The sequence below is a fragment of the Scyliorhinus canicula genome, chromosome 13 (genome assembly GCF_902713615.1).
Source record: "Scyliorhinus canicula chromosome 13, sScyCan1.1, whole genome shotgun sequence".
NCBI classification, from domain to species: domain Eukaryota; kingdom Metazoa; phylum Chordata; class Chondrichthyes; order Carcharhiniformes; family Scyliorhinidae; genus Scyliorhinus; species Scyliorhinus canicula.
Genome location: NC_052158.1, coordinates 117,965,023 through 117,990,078, shown reverse-complemented (window position 1 = coordinate 117,990,078; position 25,056 = coordinate 117,965,023). Strand labels below are relative to the sequence as shown.

General features: G+C 47.2%; 1 protein-coding gene across 1 annotated transcript in view; it reads left to right on the top strand.

Moving 5' to 3' along the window:
- The window catches only part of zgc:153039 (uncharacterized protein LOC767698 homolog), a 120,368-nt gene that overhangs the window by 37,783 nt on the left and 57,529 nt on the right, over positions 1-25,056 (top strand). Inside the window, exons 7-8 of the mRNA XM_038817199.1 lie at positions 713-862; positions 16,408-16,507. Coding sequence (XP_038673127.1) covers positions 713-862; positions 16,408-16,507 — 250 coding nt within the window. The remainder of the gene's footprint in view (positions 1-712; positions 863-16,407; positions 16,508-25,056) is intronic.

Here is a 25,056-nt window from a genome sequence, read left to right as displayed (position 1 = left end):
TGTGCAACAGCAGAGCAAATTTCTCATGAGCTATCTCAAGCTCTGGATCAAGTTTCCATAGAGTGTAGAATTCTTACAGTGCAGAAGAAGGTTATTCAGCCCATTGAGTCTGCGCCAACCCTCTGAAAGAGCACCCTACCTTGGCCTACTCCCCTACCCTATCCCGTAATCCCATAACCCCATCTAACCTGCACATATTTGCATACTAAGGGGCAGTCTAGTATGGCCAATCCACCTACCCTGCACATCTTTGGACAGTGGGAGGAACCGGAGCACTCAGAGGAAATTCATGCAGACACTGGGGGGGAGAAACTGGTAGAATGATGGGGTGTAGACGAATTTCTTCTTAATCTGGGATAAAAGTTCGGCACAACATCGTGGGCCGAAGGGCCCGTTCTGTGCTGTATTTTTCTATGTTCTATGTTCCACACAGACAGCCACCCCAAGGTTGAAATCGAATACAGGCCCCTGGTGCTGTGAGACAGCGGTGCTATGCACTGCACTACCGTGCCACCCAGACATTCCCTGTATCCTTGATTGTGTTCATGCCTCTCTACAGATCTTGTCTAAATCCCAAGTTTATGTGCCAGGCATTTTCCTACCGACTTGTAGTTTATAACTTTGTATTCACAAAGACAAGATTGTTTATTTAGTATTCAGGATGAGTTCCACCCATGCATCCGAGTATGATTTTCTTTCTCATTGTTTTAAGATTGCTGCTTCAAAAGGATTACGACTTCCTCAAAGACATTAATGTCTGGCATCCCTTTGTCTTAATTGGAATCTACTCTTCAACTTTATCAGCTTCGATGAGCAATCTGATTGGAGCTTCCAGAATTCTTTATGCACTTGCAAGGACGATGTATTCGGCAAGTTATTTTTGTTTGTTTTGAAAGAAGATTGTTTATTGAAGCAACATTAGAGGGGTTAGATATGTTGCATAGCATTGTAATGAAAGACTTCTGGCCCTCACAGCCATTACAAAGAACTGGGGTGAAATGCAGCTACGTTCAATCCTTTTATGGGAGAGCAAAATACAATTCTGTGGGCTGGACATTTCTTATAATATGCATTTTCTTTGCATATAGATTCAAAAGATTACAAGAGGTTAGCAATAGGCAAACAGAATTGGCAGAGGAAATGGTGTTCAGTGTAGAAAAATATGAGGTAATGCATTTGGAAGGAATGAATAAGATGAGCTCTCACTGCACATTTAGGATTTTTACATTATAGGAAGGATAGGAGAAAAATGAAAAGGTACAGTGTGGATTTATAGAGATGCTGCTGAGGGCAAGTTTGTGAAGCGACACTTGAGGAGCATGGGCACTTTTTAAAAAAAAAAAACCCAAAAAAAACAATGCAAGTTGAGAGGTCAAAGGTAATTTGCCGGCGGTTTTCAGGATGAGATGAATGGAAATTAGTCATTTCCTCTGATCAGTGAGATAATAACAAGTAACAAATTTAATACAATCACAGAATTAAAAATGAAATGAAAATCGCTTATTGTCACGAGTAGTCTTCAATGAAGTTACTGTGAAAAGCCCCTACTCACCACATTCCAGCGCCTGTTCGGGGAGGCTGGTACGGGAAAAGCAGGTAGGCCAGACAGGGATGCGGGAACGAAACAGTTCCTAGACAGACTGGAACTACCAGTGGTGGGGAAAGACAGATGGGGGGAGCTGGAAACACCAATTGACCTGGGAGAAATCATGGAGAGCATCAGCTCCATGCAGACAGGGAAGCCACCGGGGACCCGACAGGTTCCCGGCGAACTTCTACAATAAATTTGCAACAGTTCTGGCCCCACACCTAAGGGATATGTTGCGGACTAACTGGCAGGGGGCACGCTGCCCCAACACTAGCACAGGCCACAATCTCACTAATACCAAAAAAGATAAGACCTGACGGAAAGTGGATCATACAGACCCATTTCACTGTTGAACATGGATGCGAAAATACTCGCAAAGGTCTTGGCCAAAAGGCTGGAGTGCTGCATTCCAGAGGTGGTCGCAGAGGACCAACGGGCTTTGTCAAGGGTTGACAGCTCACAGCGAACATCAGACAGCTGCTGAATGTGATAATGACCCTGCCCGGGGAGAGAACACCAGAGGCGATCGTCTCCCTGAACGCAGAAAAGGCCTTTGATAGAGTCGAATGGAGCTACCTCCTCGAGGTACTAGAATGGTTTGGGCTAGGAACGGGGTTCACCGCCTGGGTGAGGCTCCTGTACAACGCTCCCAAAGCGAGTGTCCGAACTAACGCCACCAGCTCTAAATACTTCCAGCTGCAGAGAGGAACAAGACAGGGCTGCCCCCTGTTCTCACTCTTGTTCGCGCAAGCGATCGAACCCCTGGCGATAGCCCTGCGGGACGCAAAAATCTGGAAGGGAATCCGGAGAGGAGACCAAGAGTACACAGTCTCACTCTATGCAGATGACCTGCTCCTCTATGTCTCAAAGCCAGGAGGGACTGAAGGCAATATTGCAAATACTGAAAGAGTTTGGAACCTTCTCGGGCTACAAACTTAACCTGGGCAAAAGCGAGACATTCCCAGTGAACCCAAAAGGGAGAGGGACAGAGCTGAAGGGGCTCCCGTTCAAAACAGCCCAGAACAGATTCCGTTACCTGGGGGATCCAGATAGCCAGAGACTGGACACAGATCCACAAGTGGAACCTGACCAGCCTGGTGGAGGAAGTAAGAAAAGACCTTCAATGGTGGGGCTCACTCCCACTCTCCCTGGCGGGAAGAGTGCAGATGATCAAGATGAACGAACTGCCAAGGTTTCTCTTCCTATTTAGATCCATCCCGATCTTCATTCCCAAGACCTTTTTCCAAAACATAGACAGGCTAATAATGGTGTTTGTGTTGGGGGGGGCAAGAACCCGAGAATTCCCAAACCGACACGGCAAAGAGGGAAAGTTAGAGGGGACCTGGCTCTGCCGAACCTACAATACTACCACTGGGCAGCAACGGCAGAAAAAGTGAGGGGATGGGTACAAGAACCCGACACGGATTGGGTACAAATGGAGGAGGCATCCTATAAAGGAACAACCCTCCGGGCCCTGGCCACAGCAGCATTCCCATCCTCTTCAACAAGGTACACAACGAGCCCAGTGATAGCGGCCACGCTGAAAACATGGACCCAGTTGAGACAGCACCGGGATAACCAAAATGTCCATTATGGTCTCCATCTGCGGCAATCGTAGATTCCCCCCAGCCATGCTGGATACCACCTTCAAAAGATGGAGGCGGGACGGGGGCACACTGACGGTCGGGGACTTCTACTTTGGGCGCAGACTGGTGACACTGGACGAACTGACGAGGAAGTGGAAACTATCAAGAGGGTAGGAATTGAGACACCTCCAAATAAAGCACTGCCTCCGCAAAGAGACAGTAAGGTACCCTGGGGCCCCAGAAAGCACACTACTAGAGGACCTGATTCCCCCCCCCCCCCCCCCCCCCCCCCTCTTGCTGCTTGTGCCTATGTGGGAAAATATGCGGACAGCTACTGGACAGAGCCCGAACACTACTGGACGGGACCAGACAAAAATGGGAAGACGACCTGGGGACAGAGGTAGGATGGGGACTCTGGAGCGAAGCACTGAGCAGGGCAAACTCCACCTCCTCCTGCGCAAGGCTAAGCCTAATGCAGCTCAAAACGGTGGACAGAGCGCACCTGACCAGAACCTGAATGAGCAGGTTCTTCCTGGGGGTGAAAGACAAATGTGAGCGGTGCCAGAGGGGCCCAGGCCACCCACACCCACATGTTTGGGCTTGCCCCAAGCTTGCTGGGTTCTGGACAGCCTTCTCCGAGGCAATGTCCAAGGTTGTGGGTGTGAGGGTGAAGCCATACCCAATAGTGGCAATCTTCAGGGTATCGGAGCAGCCAGAGTTGCACATGGGGAAGGGGGCCAACGCCCTAGCTTTCTCTTCCCTAATCGCATGCCGGAGAATCCTGCTCGGCTGGCGATCGGCAGCACCGGCCAAAGCTGCAAACTAGCTCGCTGACCTCTTGGAATTTCTCCACCTGGAGAAGATTGAGTACACCATCCGAGGTCAGAGGAAGGCTTCCAGGATATTTGGGGGCAGTTCGTCGGCCTGTTCCAAAACCTGTTCGAGTCCAGCAATGAAGAGTAAGCTAAGGGGAAAAAAAAGATGAAGAACCAAAGGTCTGCGCAACCTGGTGGTGGTGGGGGGGGAATGGGGAAACCACAAGAGAAGAGGAGGGTGCTGAAACCAATGGGGGGGGGGGGGGGGGAAGGGGGGAAGGGGTGATATCATAGACCGATCCAGAGGGCAGCACAGTGAGTCAAATGAAGGACAAAACAAACCTCTCTGTAAAATGGAGCAAATTAGCGCGGGCAAGAAAAATGTAATGTATATAAGTAACAACTGTTTATAAATATAAGAAAAGCCAATAAAAAGATTTAAAAAAAAAAAAGAAATAGGCTTTCCTGACATCTTGACGGTGTCCTGAAAATCACATCTGATTATACATTGATACGTGGCTGTGTGGGTTTCCTCCGGCTGCTCCGTTTTCCTCCCACAAGTTCCGAAAGACGTGCTCGTTAGGTGGATTGAACATTCTGAATTCTCCCTCAGTGTACCTGAACAGGCGCCGGAGTGCGGCGACGAGGGGATTTTCACAGTGACTTCATTGTCGTGTTAACGTAAGCTGACTTGTGACACTAATAAAGATTATTAGGAAAAGAAAAGCAGGTAGGAAATAAATTCTTTGTCACAAACCATTGTTGAAGCAAAGCCCATGAATTTATTTTATGAGGGAATTCGATGGTCGTTTGAAAAAGATAAATATTAAGAATATGTTGAGTAAAGCAAGGGAGTAGGATTAGACTAGGTGACATGTGTGGAGAAATAACCCTGTAATGTGGTTTGGTATTAAGACCGGAACTTAGATCTGAAAAATGAAATGATTTGAGCTACAAATAAAAGTGTATAAAAAGATTTGAGGGCACAAGGCTTCAGAAAGGTACAGCACAGTGAACTCAAGTGGGAAGAGGCACCGAGAAAGGGATGAACTGTGACCTCCAAAAGTGGGTGGATTAGGGTCAGGTCAGATGTTAACATTTTAAACATTGAAGCGGGAGAAGGAATGGGCAGTCACATAGCTGATAACCTCAATCTGCTGGGCAGGTTTCCCAGCCAGGTTTCCCTTGGGAAACCCAGCAGGTGAAGGGAGACAGAGTGAAGAAAAATGCATTTACACCACTGCTTCGGGGCTAAGAGGAGCAGGTTTGCTTCCGTGCCAAACTGTATACTTCACCCTAGGTTTGGGGTTAGGGATCAGCCCCCTCGCTCCCCACATATGCTTCCAGTTGCTGTTGTGTCTTCCGTACCTGTGGCTGCTGTAGAGTCCCCCTCACCTGACTTCCAGGCAGGAAACCTGCCAAAGAGAAAGTCAAAACTTGTGGAGTTATCTGCAGGGGAACCTTCCTCAACCCTCCTGTCAAAACTCAGCCGAAAGAATCTGCAGTATTAAAGAGGCAAGCATTTTCCTGAAGTTGTTTACTTGGGAAAGATTCTGCTAAAGATCCTCCTGCCATTCCTATATGAATGCAATCAGTGGGGGAGAGGGAGATCATGGCTGTTACATTTCTCTAGTTGTCCCAAAGAGAAAATAAGCAGGGGTGCCATGCTCTTAAGTTCTGCAAAAACACAGTGCAGGGTTTATTTGGAGATGTTGCTCTTGCAGTACAAGATGGTGAAGAGAAAGCACATGCAAACACTCTGCTAACGTCACTGGCACTGCAGATCATGCGATGTTTCACCAGCAGGTTGTATTACTTGAATATATAACACCCCACCTTTACTCCTTTCGTGCAAACAACTTTATTTTTAACACTTCGACAACAGACCCAGGTAAATCCATTACGTTGTTTTGCACCATTGTGTTGATTTATACTAATATATACTCAATTATACGGTCTCTTTTGGGGATGTACTCTTATGTTCTGGAATATGGCTACTCGAGACCTCCTTGAGGTTCCTTTTCTCCTGTTGATGGTAGTTCTTAGAATCTACCTCAGTGTCTGTCTCCATTAGTGCTGAAGATTCTTCAGGAACAGGGGCGAAATTCTCTCCTACCCGGCCAGCGGGGCGTCCCGGCGTAGTGGAGTGGCGCCAACCACTCGGGCTTCGGGCCTCCCCAAAGGTGCTGAATTTGCCGCACCTTTAGGGGCTAGGCCCGTGCCGGAGTGGCTCCCGCTCCGCCGACTGCCTTTGGCGCCACGCCGCCCGGCGTCGGGGCTGGCGGAAAGTCCTTCGCCGGTCGGCGTGAGTCCGCGCGTGCGCCAGAGCGTCAGCGGCCGCTGACATCACCACCGCCGCATGTGCATGGAGGGGGTCTCTTCCGCCTCCGCCATGGTGGAGGCCATGGGGGCGGCGGATGAAAAAGAGTGCCCCCACGGCACAGGCCCGCCCGCCGATCGGTGGGCCCGATCGCGGGCCAGGCCACGGTGGGGGCACCCCCCGGGGTCCGATTGTCCCCCTCACCTCCCAGGACCCCGGGGGCCCACCCGAGCCGCCTGCTCCGGCCGGCAAAAAGGTGGTCTAAACCACGTCGGCGGGAGAGGCCTGACAGCGGCAGGACTTTGGCCCATTGCGGGCCGGAGAATCGCCGCGGGGGGCATGCCGATCAGCGGGGCGCGATTCCCGCTCCCGCCGAATTCTGGCCACGGCGGGGGAGGGATTTACGAAGGCCCCAGGCGATTCCCCGACCCTGCGGGTGGTCGGGGAATTCCGCCCCAGGTTCTGAAATTGTCTGTGATTGGTCATGGTTTTACGTATCACTGCCCGTATGTTGCGATGAGGATGCTTCTGGCGAAGTCTCAGTGATTTTAGTTCGTGAAGCTAGTAGTTGATCAGAATGACGTCGCCAAACTCTCTCATGCTCCATCTGTACAGTGTATGATGTTGGACCTGTCTTTGCAAGGTGACGGCAGGTACCCGTTTTTCCCTCGTATAGTTCTACTGATTCCCTGGTTGAAGATTCTGCTTTTTGAATTTTGCTCCCTGCTAGCAATCGGAGCTTGTTGTCATTTGACAATCTCTGTGATTTCAAGAGGTTGGATTGTATCCTTAGTTTCGTCTTGAAAAGTAGCATTGCTGGTGAGCTCTGTGTAGTTTAATGTGTGATATTTCTGTATGACATCAGGAAGTTATTAACACATCTTGATAAGGTGCCCTGATCTCTTGATGCCTTAGCTGCATGTTTGAGTGACTGAACAAGTTGTTTGACCAATCCATTTGTTGCAGCATGGTATGGAGCCGATTTGATATATTGTATACCATTCCACTTTACCCGTCAAACTCTTTGGAGGTAAATTGAGTTCTATTATCACTTATGAACTGTTCTGGTCTACCACGTCTTGCGAATACCTCATCTAATCTCTCAATGGTTTGTTTTGTCATTGTGGATTTCATAACTGCACTTCTGGCCCTTTTTAGTGTGCATCAACAATCACGAGGAACACCTGTCCCTCAAATGGACCGGTGGCGTCTATGTGTATTCGCTGCCATGGCTGTGTTGGCCATTTTCACAGATGTAAGCGTTGCATTTTGAACAGGACTGACGTTTCCCCACTTTCTCTTCAATTTGGCCATCTAGTCCCGGCCACCAAAAATAACTGCATGCCAATTCTTTAATCTTCACCACACCAGGATGTCTCTCATGTAGATGATCAAGGCTTTTGTTATGCAAGCACGGAAGAACAATTACTGGGATTCCCATAATAAAACTCCACTCTGGGCTGTCGGCTCAAGTCGGCTTGTGATGAAGGGCTTGAGATCTGGATTTTTACCCTGTACATTTGTCATTGCTCCCTTTAGGACCATGTCCATAGGACCTTCTTCATCACACGATCGATCCTTGTGTATCTACGTGCGAGAAATATTGACAACATTTTCTTCATGTTCTTTTTTGACATGTAACGGCAATTTCGATAAAAAACACATTTGCGTGCTGCTCTGAATTGCGATACTGGATATCATAACCATGTGCTGACAGTGTCAAAGACCATCTCTGTAATCGACTAGCTGCTAAAGAAGAAATACCTTTCTACGATCCAAAGATTGTTGTCGAGGGTCGATGATCTGTCTAAGTGAAAAAGGATGTTCATAAAGCTAGTGATTAAACCGTCTTACGCCCAACATGATGCTCGAAGCTTCTTTTCCTGGCTGAGGGTAATTTGTTTCTCCGCTAGTAAGTGTTCATGAATGCTATTGGTCATTTCTCTCTTGAGGACATTGTGTGAGACAACTGCGCCAACTCCATAAGGTGATGTGTCGTAAGCAAGCTGTAACATCAGCTTGGGATTGTAGTGAGCCAATAGCTGACTTCTTTAAAACTTCTTTTACATTTTTATTCACACTTATACATTCTTCAGTCCAATATCATGCCTGTTTAACACCTAATAAAGTGTGCAGTGGCTTCAATCTCGTTGCTAAATTTGTAACGAATTTACCATAATAATTGAGCAATCTGAAAAATGACCTCGGTTGCATCACATTTTGAGGACATGGTGCTTCAAGGATCTCTGCCACCTTTTTGGGTTCTTTATGTATCTTTGTCAATGATGTGATCCAGATAATTGATGGAAGATTTGAAAAAAATCACTCTTTTATTTTAAGCTTGTGATTTTGTAACCGCGACAGGGTAACTTCCAAGGTTCACGTGTTCTTGTTCACTTAAAGCTGTGATGAGAATGTCCTTTAGATAACATTGTGCATCAGTTAGACCGCTCAGAATTTTCATCCATGGATCTCTGAAAAAGAGCAGATGCCGAAGTTATCCCAAATAGAAGTCTCCTGTAACAAAAAAGACCTTTGTGTGTCACTCGTGTAAGTAATGGTTGTGATTCTGCAGCCACATTCATCTGTAGATACGCCTGTGAAAGATTGATTTGATTGAATTTCGGACCTCCAGAAAGTCCAGGGCGTAAGTCTTCAATCAACAGCAGTGGATAGAGATCTGCGTACAATATTTGCTTAATTGTGCATTTAAAATCTCCACATATCCTCACTGAACCGTCATGGTTCAGCACAGGAACTACTGGTATAGCCCAATCACTGGTAGTAATGGGTTGAATAATTCTTGTTTGAACGAGTCTTTCAAGTTCTTCTTTGCTTTTTAGGCAGATGGTGTATGGTATGGTTCTTGCTTTGAGACATTTAGCTGTACTATTTGGCTTAATCTTGAGTTTGACTTCAACATCTGTTATTGAGCCCAATGAGTTTCCAAACACCTCTTATATTTTTCCAGAAGTTGCTTTAGGTTTTTTTTTAATCAACTGGTTGATTCATAATGGCGCAGTTGAATTTTGTCTTGCTCAACCATGCCTCATCAAATAAGGCAGAAAAGTTTCCTTGGACAACGTGAAGAGGCAATTCCGCTGTTTGACCATTAATTTCCATTTCCACCATAATGCATCCTTTTAATGGTATGACTTCTTCTGTGTACATCCTCAGGATCACATTTGATGGCTGTAAGGATAGATATTTGGCTCTTGATTGTATATTATCTCAAGTGTCAATGATACAGTTTCTCTCGTATCCACTTTCACCTTGACTGGTTACCATCAAGTGTGGGGAATACCAGAAATATTGTTAACATCCCGTCCTGACTAGACACCTAGTTTCAGCGCTTGAAGCTGTTCTGGTACGTTATCCGCCAGCAAGTCACTCAGTAGAGTTGACTGTACTTTTGTTTGGTATGCATCTTTCATGCTGCTGAGGTTTGACGTGACCAGCATTCTTGGGAAACATGGCCTTCTTTAACCACAATTCTTGCATTTATTCTCCTTATCAGCATGCTCCTGCCGAATTTCCCACTTGTGCACATTGATGACGTGGTTGAATTCCTGCAGACTTGCTTTTGGCTGTCTCCATCTTGTGGATCCTCGCTCCAATTCCAACCTGCGAAGCCTCTTTTGCTGCTAGTTCCATGGATGTAGTGACGTCTACTGCAGATTTCCGAGTTGAAGTGTGTTCAGTCAGTAGTTTTCCCTGGATAGCTTCATTTTTGGTTCCACATACCAACCTATCATGATGGGTGTCATGTAGTGTTGTGCAAGACGCACAGTACTTTGCTAATTTACTTAATGTTACTACGAATTGCAAAATGCTTTCAGCTTCTTCCTGACCACGGCAGTGTAAAGAAAACCATTCTGCAATTGGGAACAGTTGGGGAGAGGAATGCCCTTCCAAGATTTTCAGTAATTTCTTGAAGGTTACTTCTCCCGGCTTTGCTGGGTGGACCAGACTCATAGTAGCATAAATGTTTTGTGCTCTGAACTGAGAAATGTCACAATCTTCAGGTCCTCTGTTGTCTGGTTATCTATAAGATACAGTTGAAATCTCTTGAGTTCCAAGTCTCACAGTCTTCATCAACTGCATCCATGGCCATCTTTGCCTGCCATTTTTGGATCCTGATTCCCTGGTCTGCACTTCAGCCATCCTCCCTGACATTTATTAAGAAGCAAGTGATCACCTAGCCACAAGCAAAACTAATATCTTCTCTTGCTTGAACTATTGTTTTCCTGAGCAGTGGGTTGCAGAATTGGACTGTCTTCTAGGGTTCCCGTTCCCACAGCCCGTTACATTGCCAAGTATAATAATAATAATAATAACCTTTTATTGTCACAAGTATGAAATTACTGTGAAAAGCTCCTAGTTGCCACATTCCGGCGCCTGTTCGGGTAAGCTGGTACGGGAATTGGAACTTGCGCTGCTGGCCTTGTTTTGCATCACAAACCAGCTGCCTAGCTCACTGAGCTAAACCAGTGCACGGTCTCCGCAGCTTCTACCAACTTCAACAGTAAGTGAACATCTGGAACTTTGTCTTTTTTTAAAAAATATGTGCCAGCTACTTAGTTGTGTTCCAATTTTTTTTTTTCAAAACCCCTTTCTTGCACCGGCGGCTGTTTGTGATCTATCGATTGATTCATTTCGTTGATGGCTTTCAAGTGCCTGAACAATCCTCATCGCCAATTTTCTCTTTTGTTCTATTCCGCTAGTTGTCACAAAGAGAAAAGAAGGAGGTGCCATGCTCTTAAGTTCTACAGAAACAGTGCAGGGTTTGTTTGTAGATGGTGCTCTTGCAGCACAAGATGGTGGACTAAAAGCCCACTTAAACGCTCTGCTTATGTCACTGCAAATCACGTGACATCCCACCAGCAGGCTGTATTACTTGAGTGCGTAATAATGTCCAAGATTAATCTGGTCTTGACCCACTATTCCTATGCTTGTGCTTTTGAGTAAAATGCTCTTCCAATCCCTTTTTTCTTAAAAAGGGAACGTTGCAGTGGGATGACTATGTTTCATGCTAACCTATCTACAGTTCATCCCCATTATTATTGTTCTGCGTCCCTAAGAATGCAGATGTTGGGATGAAAAGATTTTAATGGTGTCTGATAGACAAATGCGCAGATTTCACAGGAACATGTACATTTGTCTTTGGGTTATCTTTGTATGACGCTGACATAGTCCTTAGCCTATTAGAAAGATATCTGTACCATATTTACGCCAAAAATGTTAAACCTTCTACCCCAATTCTCATTGTGTCTTTATCAACCCTGCCTCAATATCAAAATACATACATTTTCCATTTATTTGTTAATTTAGCTTCACAGATAATGATTCTGAGCCCAGTTTAAAAGCATCTGAATATTTCTTATTCCTGGAACTACTTTGCTCTCTCTCTCTTATTGAAATAAGGAGCAAAATTCTCTGTGAGAGACTAAGGGTGCGATCCTACGGCCGCGGTGCACCTGAAAAGCAGCTTACCGTGGCAGACGTGGCTGATGGAATCCGGGCAACCCTGCTCCTGGGATCGACCCGGCTCGCAATGCCCGCCCATTGTGGCTGGGATCACTTTTTAGCAAATATGCATATTAAAGCGAGGCGGCTGTTGGGCCATTTAAAACTCACGTCCCGTTCTCTCATTGTTCTAGCGAGCTGAGTTCCTCACTGCACAAAACGGGGTTATGTGCGGCCTCTCACTGGCGCATCTCATGGACAGCAGGCAGTAGAGGGTTGCACCTCATCTCCTGTGATACCCGATAATCAGCAGGGCCCATCCACTTCCAGCCCTCCTGAGGACAGCCACCAAAGGCATCTTGGGTCAGATGGCGAGACACACAGCAGGCTGCCTCATGTCCGATGTGCTGTCTGGGGTCACACCTAGAAAGCGCAGTAGGCAATGTAAGATAAAAAAGTTAGTCTCCAGTTAAGTTGCACAGTTAAACACCTTTTCACCAAAATTCCAACTTGCCTCAGTCCTCTGTCTGAAGGGTGTGAGGGATGGGCTGGGCTGTGTGTAGATGGTGTGGGGGAGGTTGGCGATGTGGGTGTTGGAGGATGGCATGGGGCAGGGGTCCCAGGACAATTGAAAGTTCCACCTGGGATCACGCAATGATGGCAGGGAACAAGGCCAGAAGTGTGAGGATGCCTTGTAGGAGAGCTTACCCAGTGAGTGACTCACCACCACTCACCATCTCCATAAATGCTCCCCTGCCCCCTCAAAGGATATTTGGACCTGTGAGATGGAATGGTCAGCGCGCATGCAGGGATCACCCGGGTGGACAGTGGAATGCGACAGGAGTCTAATGGTGAGAAGCACCAGAGCTCATCTCACAGCGAGTTGTCGTCATCCTCTGCCTCAGAGGCAAGACCGACTGATACTGCCTGTCCAAGGCCAACAACGTGTAGTGATGCTGGTAGTACCCTCGGAGGTAGGAGGGGAATCTGGAGTGATGGGATGAGGGTTAGGGGAGGATGCGAGTGGCAGTGGGTAAGGGGCCACCAATTGGAAGAGTGGCAGGGGTGGGGTGGGGAGGGGATGGGGAGTGGGGGAGATTATGGAGAGGTGGGACAGGGCAGCAGAACTGCTGCCAGCCAGGCCTCCGTGTGTGTGCGTCCGTCCATCTGAACAGGGATTCCAGCGGCTGCCGCAACCTGTGTCCTGTTTCCACAGTGAGTATATTATCCTGCCAGCAGGCTTAGTGTGTCGGCAGGTCCCACACATGGGGGCGAGGCAGGGAAGTGTCTGCTTGCTGGGAGCGTAGCTTCAGTGTGATGTGGGTCCTGGGTGTGACACGCAGGTTGTCCGGGGGCAGGATAGATGGGAGCAGTGGCGCAGTAGCAGACAGGGTTTGGAGACGGTGGGTGGTCCTGTGGAATGGGCTAGCTGTTAGTGCCACATTTGAGGCCTGAGAGGGGCAGCCTGCTACGGAGGGTGCCTAAAGCCATGCTGCATGTGTCCTTTGATGTGGAGATGCCGGCGTTGGACTGGGGTGAGCACAGTAAGAAGTCTTACAACACCAGGTTAAAGTCCAACAGGTTTGTTTCAAACACGAGCTTTCGGAGCACGGATTTACCTGAAGAAGGAGCCGTGCTCCGAAAGCTCGTGTTTGAAACAAACCTGTTGGACTTTAACCTGGTGTTGTAAGACTGCATGTGTCCTTTGTTTGGGGTCAACTCTGCTGTTCCCCTGCAGTGGGCTGTGCTTCTGATGAGCGCACTGAGGAGTGCCAGCACCTGGTGTGTGATTGAGCTTCGCCACGCCCATCCCATTGATGGGTCAGCTGGGGTCTGATGTTTCCCGAACAGAGGCTGTCAGAACAGGTACAGGACACAGTGAGCAGCCAGGGGCTGAACCTTGTACCAAATGGGTGCGTTTAAAACCTATACTGCATCGATGGCAGCCTGAGTTGGGCTACCATATCCCGTGGGAGAGACCCCAAATCCACAAAGCTGTCAGCAAGTCGCTGTCCGCTACTCTCCCAGCCCTGGGCAGCCAGCCACCCCCCCCCCCCCCCCCCCCCCCCCCCCGCCCCCTCCCCCCCCACGGTTTCATCCTTGCAGATTTAAATTTTCCACCCAAACGGCAATACCAGTGTGCCTGGCCGAAACAACTGTTGACATCATGGCAAATGATTTGAGAAAGACACACGTTCGCCATGTGAATTTTTTTTCTTTACCATTTTTTGCACGCCTGCATAATTATTCATGGTCCTGGAGGTTTTCACAGTTTTCTCTTTCTTTGAATTCTCCTCCCCAAGTCTATTTGAACAATTCCAGTTATTTGTTTCAATCAAACTCCAACTCTAATTATTTTGGATGCAGTTTATATAAGCTGGCAATGCAAGAAAAATAACAGCTGCATCTTCATTATCCTGTTCCTGTGAAATTGTTCACTGGTCATTAAATTGCTTTTTTTTTCAACCACACAAGCATTTCAACAGATTGAACATCACTTACAAATTGCCTGAGACTTTTTATGGTGTTTGAAATGAATATGGTCAGCTCTGAATTATGATGCTGAAAACACAGGAGAGGGAGGTGATTACTACTCTTCGATCATCTCAATTATCATTTACAAATTGCATGCTAAGAATTGTGGTAAATGTGAACCTTTTTGTGTTGCCAAACACACAGGTAGTATCAAAGTTAAATCATTTGTGAGGTAATGGAAAAGATGGAAGCCCCGAATAAGGACTTTTTTTTCCTTGCCTGCAATGAAATATATGTTTCATTAACGCCTTACATATGAAGACATATTACCTTCCTCAGCACCTGCAGTGAGATTCTGGACCAGCTGTGATTACTTTTGATTCTAATTCCAGTCATTAACAATGATTATTTGCACTGTAACCTATTCTGTATATTGTTCATTAGCTTTTAGCTTCACACTGACGGTTTCCTCTTGCAGCTAGTGGTTTAATCACTGATAATAAATAACTATGTAGCTTTCAAAAATGCTTTTAACATTTCCAGTAATGTTTCTAAATTGGAGAGTGGAAAAACATTGTGAAAATTACTTTACGAAATTAATCCAGTAAAAGCTGCTATTTCTGCAAGATATTTTTCCCTCAAAAGATTTTAGTCAGTTTAACCAATTTAACCCATTTGCAACCCCGTGTGATTTCAGAATCCACATGATTGAACTGAATTGAATCCCTCAATAACTTCTCAGCATAACTCGAGCAAACAGAATCCATCTTGAATCTAGGAATCTGTGCATTCTGAGCGCATTTAACATGAGAGAGATTTCTGTCGCAGTATCATCTGAACTTCTAACCTAAACTATTCCTTTGTAATTGTCAGCCCTGAAATTCTGTCATGGAAAAGTTTGTTTTGTTTTATTTAAACTCCTTTATTTTCTATTTAGCAACCTGCCTCCTCCCCGTCACTTTATTTCAAAAATCTAAAACTAGAAATTTCAGATGAATGTGCTTTTTTTCTTGGAAATGATTTCTATTGAATTTTTTAAACATTTCCTATGAAAGATGACAAAAGACAAACTTTTTTTTTTTACAAAATACTACCACCCCAACAACAAATAAACCTCCCTCCCCTCCCCCTTGCAACATCTAGCAGTGACCAATTCTTTAAAGTATACTATAAACGGTGCAGACTCGATGGGCCGAATGGCCTCCTTCTGCCTTGTAAATTCTATGAATAAACAGTCACCAATCTCCAGCCCAACAAGATGCGCCCTTGTGTCGCCAACAACCATTTAAACCAGTTCCACACCTGGAGGTACCTGAAACTGTTCGCGTCCCTGAACCGATACTTTTCCTTTAGCTTCTCCAAACTGGTGAACCGCCCCTCCAAGAGCACCCACCTTCTCTAACCCGCTTTCCCTCCATGCGCTAAATGTGGCATTCAGCCTCGCCAGCTCAAATAGATGATTGGTATAAATGGGGGGCAACTGTGAGGCTGCCTCAATTCGAAATGTTGGTGGAGCTGCCTCCAGATTTAGTGTGGCCACCACCACCACTGGATTTGTTGAATATTTTGACTGTGCCACCGGAAGTGCTGCTGCTACCAATCTCGTCTCCCTAACTGACTCCAATTCCATCTGTACCCAGAGTGCCCCCAAGTCCCAGCACCTTCTCCGCATGAGCTGCCCAATAATAATATTACAAATTTGGCAGCACCAGGCCCTCTGCCTGTCTCCCCCTCTGGAGCACCTCCTTTCGAATCCTCGGGACCTTTCTCGCCCAGATAAATTCAGTAATAAGCCGGACCACCTCTTGGAAAAAAAACGACTTGGGCAGAAACACCGGGAGGCATTGGAATAGGAATCAGATGAATGTGCTTATAGGCTAACTATTCCATGATGAAATTGCAGCATCCTTGTCTCTGTTTAACACTGTTATTATGCATTAAGTCCTTGCAGTTATAAAGAAAGCTGCAATTGTGGGATATGTTCAATTAATTCAGTTTGAAGATGGGGATTGTGAACTGTGATGTACTCATTTATCTGCTGCATTGTCATTTATTGTTTATTTCTTGATGTGCCTTATTTAAAGCCTGATTTGAGAAAGCAAATTTAAGTATGAGAATTAATAGTAGTCCTTAATTTGGTTATTCTGCTCACAGGAGTATTTTGATTAATTTAGGAAAACTTCTCATGCCTGCTAAGAAAACTTCACGAGGTGGAAATCCTTGGGCTGCTGTCCTGATTTCATGGGTGTTAGTACAGGTACTTTATATTTGTTTGTTTTGAGGTAATGGAAGTCACAAAATGTAACAATTTGCGGAGTTGCTCTGTTATCCTTTGTTGAGCAATATGTGAAATAATTTAAAAAATTGATGTCACTGTGTTGTCTCAGTATTCTGCAATTCAGATTTTGTTAATGAGGAGAGTAAAATATATCTTTGATGTAGTTGGTTTTACCCACACGGTCACTTAAAAACAGGGTTAAACAGTTTTATTCAATCTAATGAGAAATTTGTAAAGTTTCTTAGACTAATGTGACCTGCTCTTAAAAGTAATTTAGATTTAAAAAAAAAATAAAGTTAGAGTACCCAATTCATTTTTTCCAATTAAGGGGCAATTTAGCATGGCCAATCCACCTACCCTGCACATCTTTGGGTTGTGGGGGTGAAACCCATGCAGACATGGGGAGAATGTGCAAACTTCACACGGACAGCGACCCAGAGCCGGGATCGAACCTGGGACCTCGGCGGCATGAGGCAGCAGTGCTAACCACTGTGTCACCATGCTGCCCTAGTAATTTAGATTTGTGTGGACATTTTGTTTGAAATGTTTGAAATGAAATGATCTTGAAATATTGTACTGCGGTACACACTAGCAATGTTCAGCTTTTTAAAAGTAACAGGATATAGTGGGCGTGATTCTCCGAAACCTGGAGAAATCGTGAGGCTGGCGTCAAAAACGGGCGGGTTTGACGCCAGCCTCCGCCCCCCCGACCGGGAACCGATTCTGGTCCCCGGTCGGGGCTAGCATGTCGCGGCCGTGAACTCCAGCATTTCGTTAAGCCCACTTGACAGAGTTTGCGACGGCTGATGCGTCACATGACGTCAGCCGCGCATGCACGGATTGGAAGACTCCACGGGCCGGGATGCCCCTCAGCCGCCCCGCGAATGGATACAGCGGGGCGGCGGAAGGACAAAGAGTGCGCGGGGTAAGTACCCGCTGCCCGCGATCGGTGCCCACCGATCGCGGGCCCATGGCACCCTTGGCACGGCCGTGGTACTGCCGTGCCAATCGGTACCATGGTTCCCACGATCCCAACTTTACGCCCGTTTTTACGAACGGTCAGACCAGGTGTGTTTGACGTTCCTAAAAACGGTCGTAAAGGGCTTGGACTTCGGCCCATCGGCCAGCTGAGAATCGCTGCTCGCCGTAAAAAAATGGCGGGCAGCGATTCGTGTCGGGAGGCGGGCGTGGGGGGGGGGAGATTAGCGGGAGGGCGTCAGACTAGCGTGGCCGTAAAAATTTACGACCCCCGCTATTCTCCGCACCGTCGTGAGTGCGGAGAATCGCCCCCATGCTTTTTTATTCACTCATCAGAATAGATAAGTGCTTGATGGCTGGCACAGATACGATAGGCTGAAGGGCCTCTTTTGTGCTTCAAGACTTACTACCCAGTGGAAGTATCAGTCTTCCATTCTGAAACTAATGTTTTGGGGACAAGATGTCAGCACTGTGGGGTTCCTGATGTCAGCACTCTGGGGTTAAGATGTCAGCAGTGTGGGGGCCAAATGTGGAATGAATGACGCCATGGAGGGAAACTGCTTTAATCTCCCCAGTTGGAAGATCTAAACAACTCAAACTCCCCCTTATGATATTGCCGACCATCAAAATGGAATTTGTATTCTTTCCCAGTGCAAAGATGCTTGTTCTTAATAAATAACTCAGTAAGTAGTTGAAATAAATAGTTGAGATCAATTTTGTGAGCAAGAAAATATTATAGTACTTAATATCGATGGAGGTTTAATATTGTCAGAAATCAATAGAATACATTGTCAAATTAGATAAAAGATGGTTAATGACACTTTTTATGAAGTAATTCATTATCACAGTTGAGTTAGGTCAATGTTCCAAATAACATAACTCCTTTAGTGACCAGTGGTAGAAGCTAAATTATATCTATTGAACGACTAAAGTACAAGTTTCATTGGTCACTTTAGTTCTGATGGCATCAATATATATCAAAGTGGGCAAGTTAACGTCAATAACAGTGAAGTTCATGGCCTGATTCAAACTTTACATTTTATTAGAGATTGAATATATTGACAGGATGAAGGCACAGATTGCAAGCCAGCATACAAGATATTAGAAACTGCAACGTATATTTTTATTATAGAATGGCTATTAAAATTGTTATGACCCCCTTGGGGGCCAAGGACTGTGCGCCAATCGATTTCCCCCTCAGCTCATTATGAACTGCCCCCAGTAACAAGGGGAAACTACTGAGTATAAAAACCCTGACCTGGGTGCAGGTCAGGGAGGATGGTCCTTTGAGGGGGGGAGGAGTAGCAGTTTTGTTATTTTGAGAACACCGTCATAAAGCATTCGCTCATTTCTACTCTACCGTGTGTTCCTGTTGTCTCTCGTGTTCGGGTTCCACAGTGGCGACGAGGGAGCTGCCACAGACGCAATGAGTTATACCGCTGACCCCTTTCGTTCAGGCCCACAGACTCCTCCACTCTGAACAGTGAGATGCCGCACATCAGCAAATTCGACCAATTTGATGCGGGTACCAATGACTGGACCCAATACTTAGAGCAGGTGGAATATTTTTTTCCGGTCAAATGGGATCATTGGAGCTGAACGACAGGCCGTTAATCTGCTGTCGGCAGTCGGGGGATCCACCAAGGCGCTCATCAAGAGCCTCACACACCCGTACAGACCAGATTCCAGCCTTTCACCACGTTGATGGCCCTGGTTGATCTCCGATAATGATCCGCTGGTTCCGTTTTCACACGGCTTCACAGGCCCAAAGAGAATCGAATAGCGAATTTCTGTCATGCTTAAGGATGCTCGCCGCCTCATGTGAGTTTGGGTCTGCACTGTCCGAATCCTTACGGGATAGTTTCGCCTGTGAGCTCCGAGACTCTGATACCCAAAGAACACGCCTTACGGAGGCTGACTGTACCCGAGTGCGCAGAAGAGTTGCAGGGCTTGTCGGTCCTGAACCACAGTCGCCGGAACGACCACCGACCAACTGCTCCTGGCCCAAATGATGCGAGCTTCCGCGAAGTGGGACCGACCGCAGGACCCAAGGCAGTAGCTAGGGCACATCTGGCCGCAACCGGGAAGAATATCCCGAAATGGTATCATTGTGGATAGCACAATCACTTCACAGCTCCAGGGTCCCAGGTTCAATTCCGACTTGGGTCACTGTCTGTGCGAGTCTGCACATCCTCCCCGTGAGTGCGTGGGTTTCCTCCGGGTGCTCCGGTTTCCTCCCACAGTCCAAAGATGTGCCGGTTAGGTGGATTGGCCATGATAAATTGCCCTTAGTGAGCAAAATTGCCCTTAGTGTGGGTGGGGTTACTGGGTTATGGGGATAGGATGGAGGTGTTGACCTTGGGTAGGGTGCTCTTTCCAAGAGCCGGTGCAGACTCGATGGGCTGAATGGCATTCTTCTGCACTGTAAATTCTATGAAATTCTATGAAATGGAACACCACGATGGCGGCCGCAGGTCATGGGCTGGATGCCGTGACCAGGGCCAGGATGCAGGACAAGCCCAGGAAGACCCCATTCCCCGCCAAAATCCCAGGCGTTACCATCCCCTATAGACCGAGCATACTATGTGGCAGACCAGGAAGAAGAGTACCAGCAGTTACACTGCATTAAGGCCCCCAGGGCCGCACCCGTCCCGATTGCATTAAAAGTGAATAGACACCCCATTGAAATGGAGCCCGATACCGAAGCAGCAGTCTGTGATCAGCTGCCCGACATGATCAAGTCCAGTCTCCAGATCATGGAAATTCAGGACATGGATGCCTGATTGCCGACGTACATTGGAGAGCCTTTGGCCATTGAGGGAACCACCCACGTGACCGTGGCATTCGGCGACCAGTCGGCATGTTTACCCTTGTGTGGTAGCCCGCGATGGAGGACCTAGCTTACTGGGCCGCGATTGGCTATGCCACTTAAAATTGGACTGGCAACGCGTCTGTCGCAAGTACCCCATGGCCCAGAAGGAGTGTTGGCAAATTTTTCAAGTGTTTTCGCAGAAGGCCTCGGAACAATGCAGGCACAGCATCAGTGTGGACGAGGTCACTCAACCCCGTTATTTCCACGTCTGCCCAATGCCGTACGTGCTGGGGCCCAAGGCCGACGCAGAGCTGGATTGTTTGGAAGACCTCTGGCATCACCCGCCCCTTCCATTTAGCCGGTTTGGGCTGGGCCAGTGGTTACCCAGTCCTGCACATTGAGGACTTGTACACAAAACTAAGAAGTGGGACAACATTCACGATGCTTGGCATGAGCCACGCGTACTTACAGCTGGTCTTGGGTCCGGACTCTGGAAGTACGTGACTGTAAACACCCACTTGAGGGTTGCATGAATACACCCGACTGCCTTTCGAGGCCTGTGCGATTTTTTTTATTCCAATGAGTGGTGGTAAGCATCCTGGGTGGCCATATACTTGGATGATGCATTCTGCACCGGGATCTCTGAATAAGAACATTAGGTGAACCTAGCCAAAGTCTTCCGTTGTTTTGATTAGGCCGGCCTCGACCACTGCAGGGAGGTGTGTTTCTCGTATACCCGAGGTCACCTATTTAGGGTAATGGGTCGACGGGAGGGGGCGTCACCCGGTGGAAGACGAGGTGCAGGCCATCCAGCAAGCTCCAATCCCTAAAGGCCCAACTGAACTCCGTTCCTTTTTAGGACTTATCAACTACTATTGGAAATTCATCCCCAACTTGGCCATGCTGCTTAGACCACTCCACAAATAGTTTAAAAAAAAAAGGACACCACTGGGAATGGAACCCCGCAACACCAGAAGGCATCCCAAGAAGTAAAAAGACACTAGTCCTCCGAGAAGCACTTCAGACCCAGAGAAACCACTTCTCCTGACAAGCGACACTTTCCCCTTACGGCGTAGGAGCTGTTCTCGCACACCGGATGCCCGATGGGTCAGAGCGACGAAAGCTTTCATGTCGTGCATACTGGCCGATGCCGAACGGAACTATGACCAAATTGAGAAGGAGGACCTGGCTGTTGTATTTGGCGTAAGGAAGTTAATAATCTTTAGTATTGTCACAAGTAGGCTTACATTAACACTGCAATGAAGTTACTGTGAAAAGCCCCTAGTCGCCACATTCCAGCGCCTGTTCGGGTACACTGAGGGAGAATTCGGAATGTCCAAATTACCTAACAGCACATCATTCAGGACTTGTGGAAGGAAGCCGGAGCTCCTGGAGGAAAGATACACAGGCATGGGGAGAACGTGCGGACTCTGCACAGATAGTGACCCAAGTGGGAATCAAACTTGGGACCCTGGCGCTGTGAAGCAACAGTGCTAACCACTGTGCTGCGCACCAGCAGTTCCACTGGTATGTCTATGGCTATGCATTTACGATCTATACGGCCACAAATCTTTTGGGCTATTCAAGGAGGATTGAGTGATTCCCCCGATTGTGTCTGCCAGGGTCCAGCGATAGGCATTACTCCTCGTAGCATAGCATCAGTGCTCGGGCTTGTGGATCGCACATGCTGACCCATTGAGCTGCGTGCCCCTCTCCACAAGACCGCTGGCTCCCTCCTCGGCGGCAGAAGTAGTAGAGGCCCCTCCACTTCATCGATTCCTTACGGTGGCTCATGTAAAAGAATGGACCCAGACGGACCCACAGTTGTTGAGGGTCTGGCACATGGTCCAATACGGGGACCAGCTCAGAGCTTTACCCGACGATCTGCGGACCTATACGACCAACCTCTCGGAGCGGAGTGGTAAAGGACGCCGTCTTATTGTGGGTGACAAGGATCGTTCCTGCAGAACACGGTTAGGCACTCTTGTTACATGACCTCCACAATGGGCACCCGTGGGTATCAAGATGAAGATGCTTGCCCTTAGCTATGCCTGGTGGCCTGGGATAGACTCCGAAATCGAGAAAATGGCCCAGCGATGTGGTCCGCACCAGGAGAGCCAGCAGGCCCCTCCACTGCACCAATGTACTCTTGAGAAAGGCCGGGAAAACCGTGGTCCCGTGTCCACATAGACTTCGCAGGCCTATTTCAAGGGACAACATTCCTATTGATGGCAGGCACCCAATCGAAGACCCAAAGACAACAGTAGTTAGGCGTTCACCAGCAAGGATTTTGAAGCGTTCATGTCCTCGAACGGAATTCGGTATGTACGGACCACCACGAATCACCCAGCCTCCAATGGTTTGATCAAGCAGCGTCCAAACTTTGAGAAGGGCAATGGTGAAACTGACCTCGGGGTCTTGGGAGACACGACTGACATGTTTTCTATTCAGTTACTGAATGGATCCTCATGCCACCACGGGTGTGGCACTAACAGAGTTGCTGATGGGATATCTGCCCCCGACCCACCTCAGCCTGGTCATCCCGGACATCAGTGCTCGAATCCGCCAGTGACAGACAGCTCCGAGACGTCGATGCTTGCAGGTTGGGAGTTCAACTGGGGGCACTGTATACATGTGGAATTTTGGCGCGAGCACCACATGGGTCCCGGGCGTGGTACTCCGGGCCAATGGTCCATTTTCCTATTCGTTCCAGACACAGGCCAGCCACATTCGCTGCCAAATGCAGGAGCCTCCAGAACAGACTCTGGATACGCCAGTCCAGGACCGCCCACTGTCCCCATCGTCGCCTAGGTCGCCAGTCACTGTCTCCTCTGCCCATCAAAGCTCAGGAAATGACATCTCATCAGAAGGCTACAGCCCACCGCAGCCATCCAATCACCTTGAACACTGGCACCATTGCCGGCCCCACCTCGACTCTCCGCCCGACTGTGTCGGTCACCAGTGTGTTACACACCACCTGGACTTGCCCCGTCAATGCCAGACCGCCGTCCACTCCCCAAACGAATAGGGCCTCAACCTGTAGACATGGACGTTTTTCGGAACTGAGGGGAGGGGAAGTGTTATGACCCCCTTGCGGGCCAAGGACTGTGCTCCATTCAATTTCCCCCTTGCACAGCTGAGTATGAACTCTCTCTGGTAATTGGGAGCGGGATCCTATTCTGTATGAAAACCCTGACCTGGGTGCAGGTCAGGGAGGGTGGCCCTTTGGGGAGAGGAGTAGTAGTTCCATTATTTTGTGTATACCGTAACAAACCAGTCATTCAGTTCTACCCTACCTTGTGTTCGGAGCCTTCTGATGAGCTGTCTCTCCCGTTCGGGCTCTACAAAAGCCATGGAGAGAGTTCGGCATCGATTAACCAAAATGATGCCAAGGTTTGAAAACAATAAGCCTGATGTAAGATTTGAGATACAGCACGCTTTCCATGAGAGCAAGGAAAAGGAACAGATTTATTAAAGAATTTTAATAGAGCAAAAAGGGAAAGACTATTTCCTTTGGGGTTGGTGACACGGGATCATCAATTTAAAATTATTAGTGAGATTAAGAGAAATCTATTTATATGGAGTATGGAATGCTTTGTCACAGCAGAGCTCAACTTTAATGGGAAACAGCCATTGGAAAGGAAAGATGTAGTGCAATTTGTTTTGAAATGATGACTTGATTGACCTCCTCCTGCAGTGTAAACTTCTGTTGTTTAACTAGAAGTGAATGCTGTGGACTAAATCTTTGATCAGGCACTTCAGATACCTGTGGATGCTCAATAGTTGAGGATGGTCAATAGTTTTTAGGATACTAAACAGATTTAGTGATATGGGGATGACGCAGCAAGGTGTCATTGAGTTCGATGATCAGCCACAAACTTATTGAACAGCAGAGCAAATATGAAGGGCCGCATGGCCTACTTCAATTTTTCATGTTCTGTAACATGTATTAAGCATTGCTAATAGTTCCTTTGATTCAGCCACAATGCCTCAGAAGATAAAAATGAGCTGAAATTGGCAATCCTCTTCCTAGCCGAAATTGAAACCCTTGTTGCAAGGACTATTCTTCGATTACGGTACACGGTTGCCTTTGCACACCTGTCTCCCATGTCTTTAGATCTCCTCTGTGAAAATAGAGCCCCAGCTCTACCCCCCCCCCCCCCCCCCCCCCCCCCCCTCTTAACGTCATCTATTTATTAATTTCCGAGCCAGAGGATATCATGGTGGAATTCAATTACTCATCTCTGCATTTTCAGATTAGCATGTAAACATACTGTAATGTCTTGAGTTTCGATGTTCTATCATTTGTGGTATTTCAAAATCAGTCGATGTAACTTTATTGCAGCAACATAAATGTGTGAAAGGTTTTAAAATCTGGAGGTGTGTTGATTTTGCTCTGCATTTAAGAATATATTGTGCACTTGGAAGATTAAAATCAACCGAATTTTTCTCTTGCTTAAATGGTAGAACAAAAAGCACTTTAAGGAATTGCTCTTTGCAGCAGTGAATTGACAATCATTTTCTGAACCTAATAAGTTGTTCTCAGCCACCTGAGATTTGAAAGCCTCGTGTCACTCATTTGTTCCTCCTGTATGCTTGGAAATGCATGGAATGATAAATGTGAAAGCTGACGTACAGAAAAAATTATATGGTCTAGCCAAGTAAAGATAACCATTCCAAATGTTACCGTAGGGCCTGGTGTAATTTCATTATGTTGGACTAATGATTAATGTGTCTG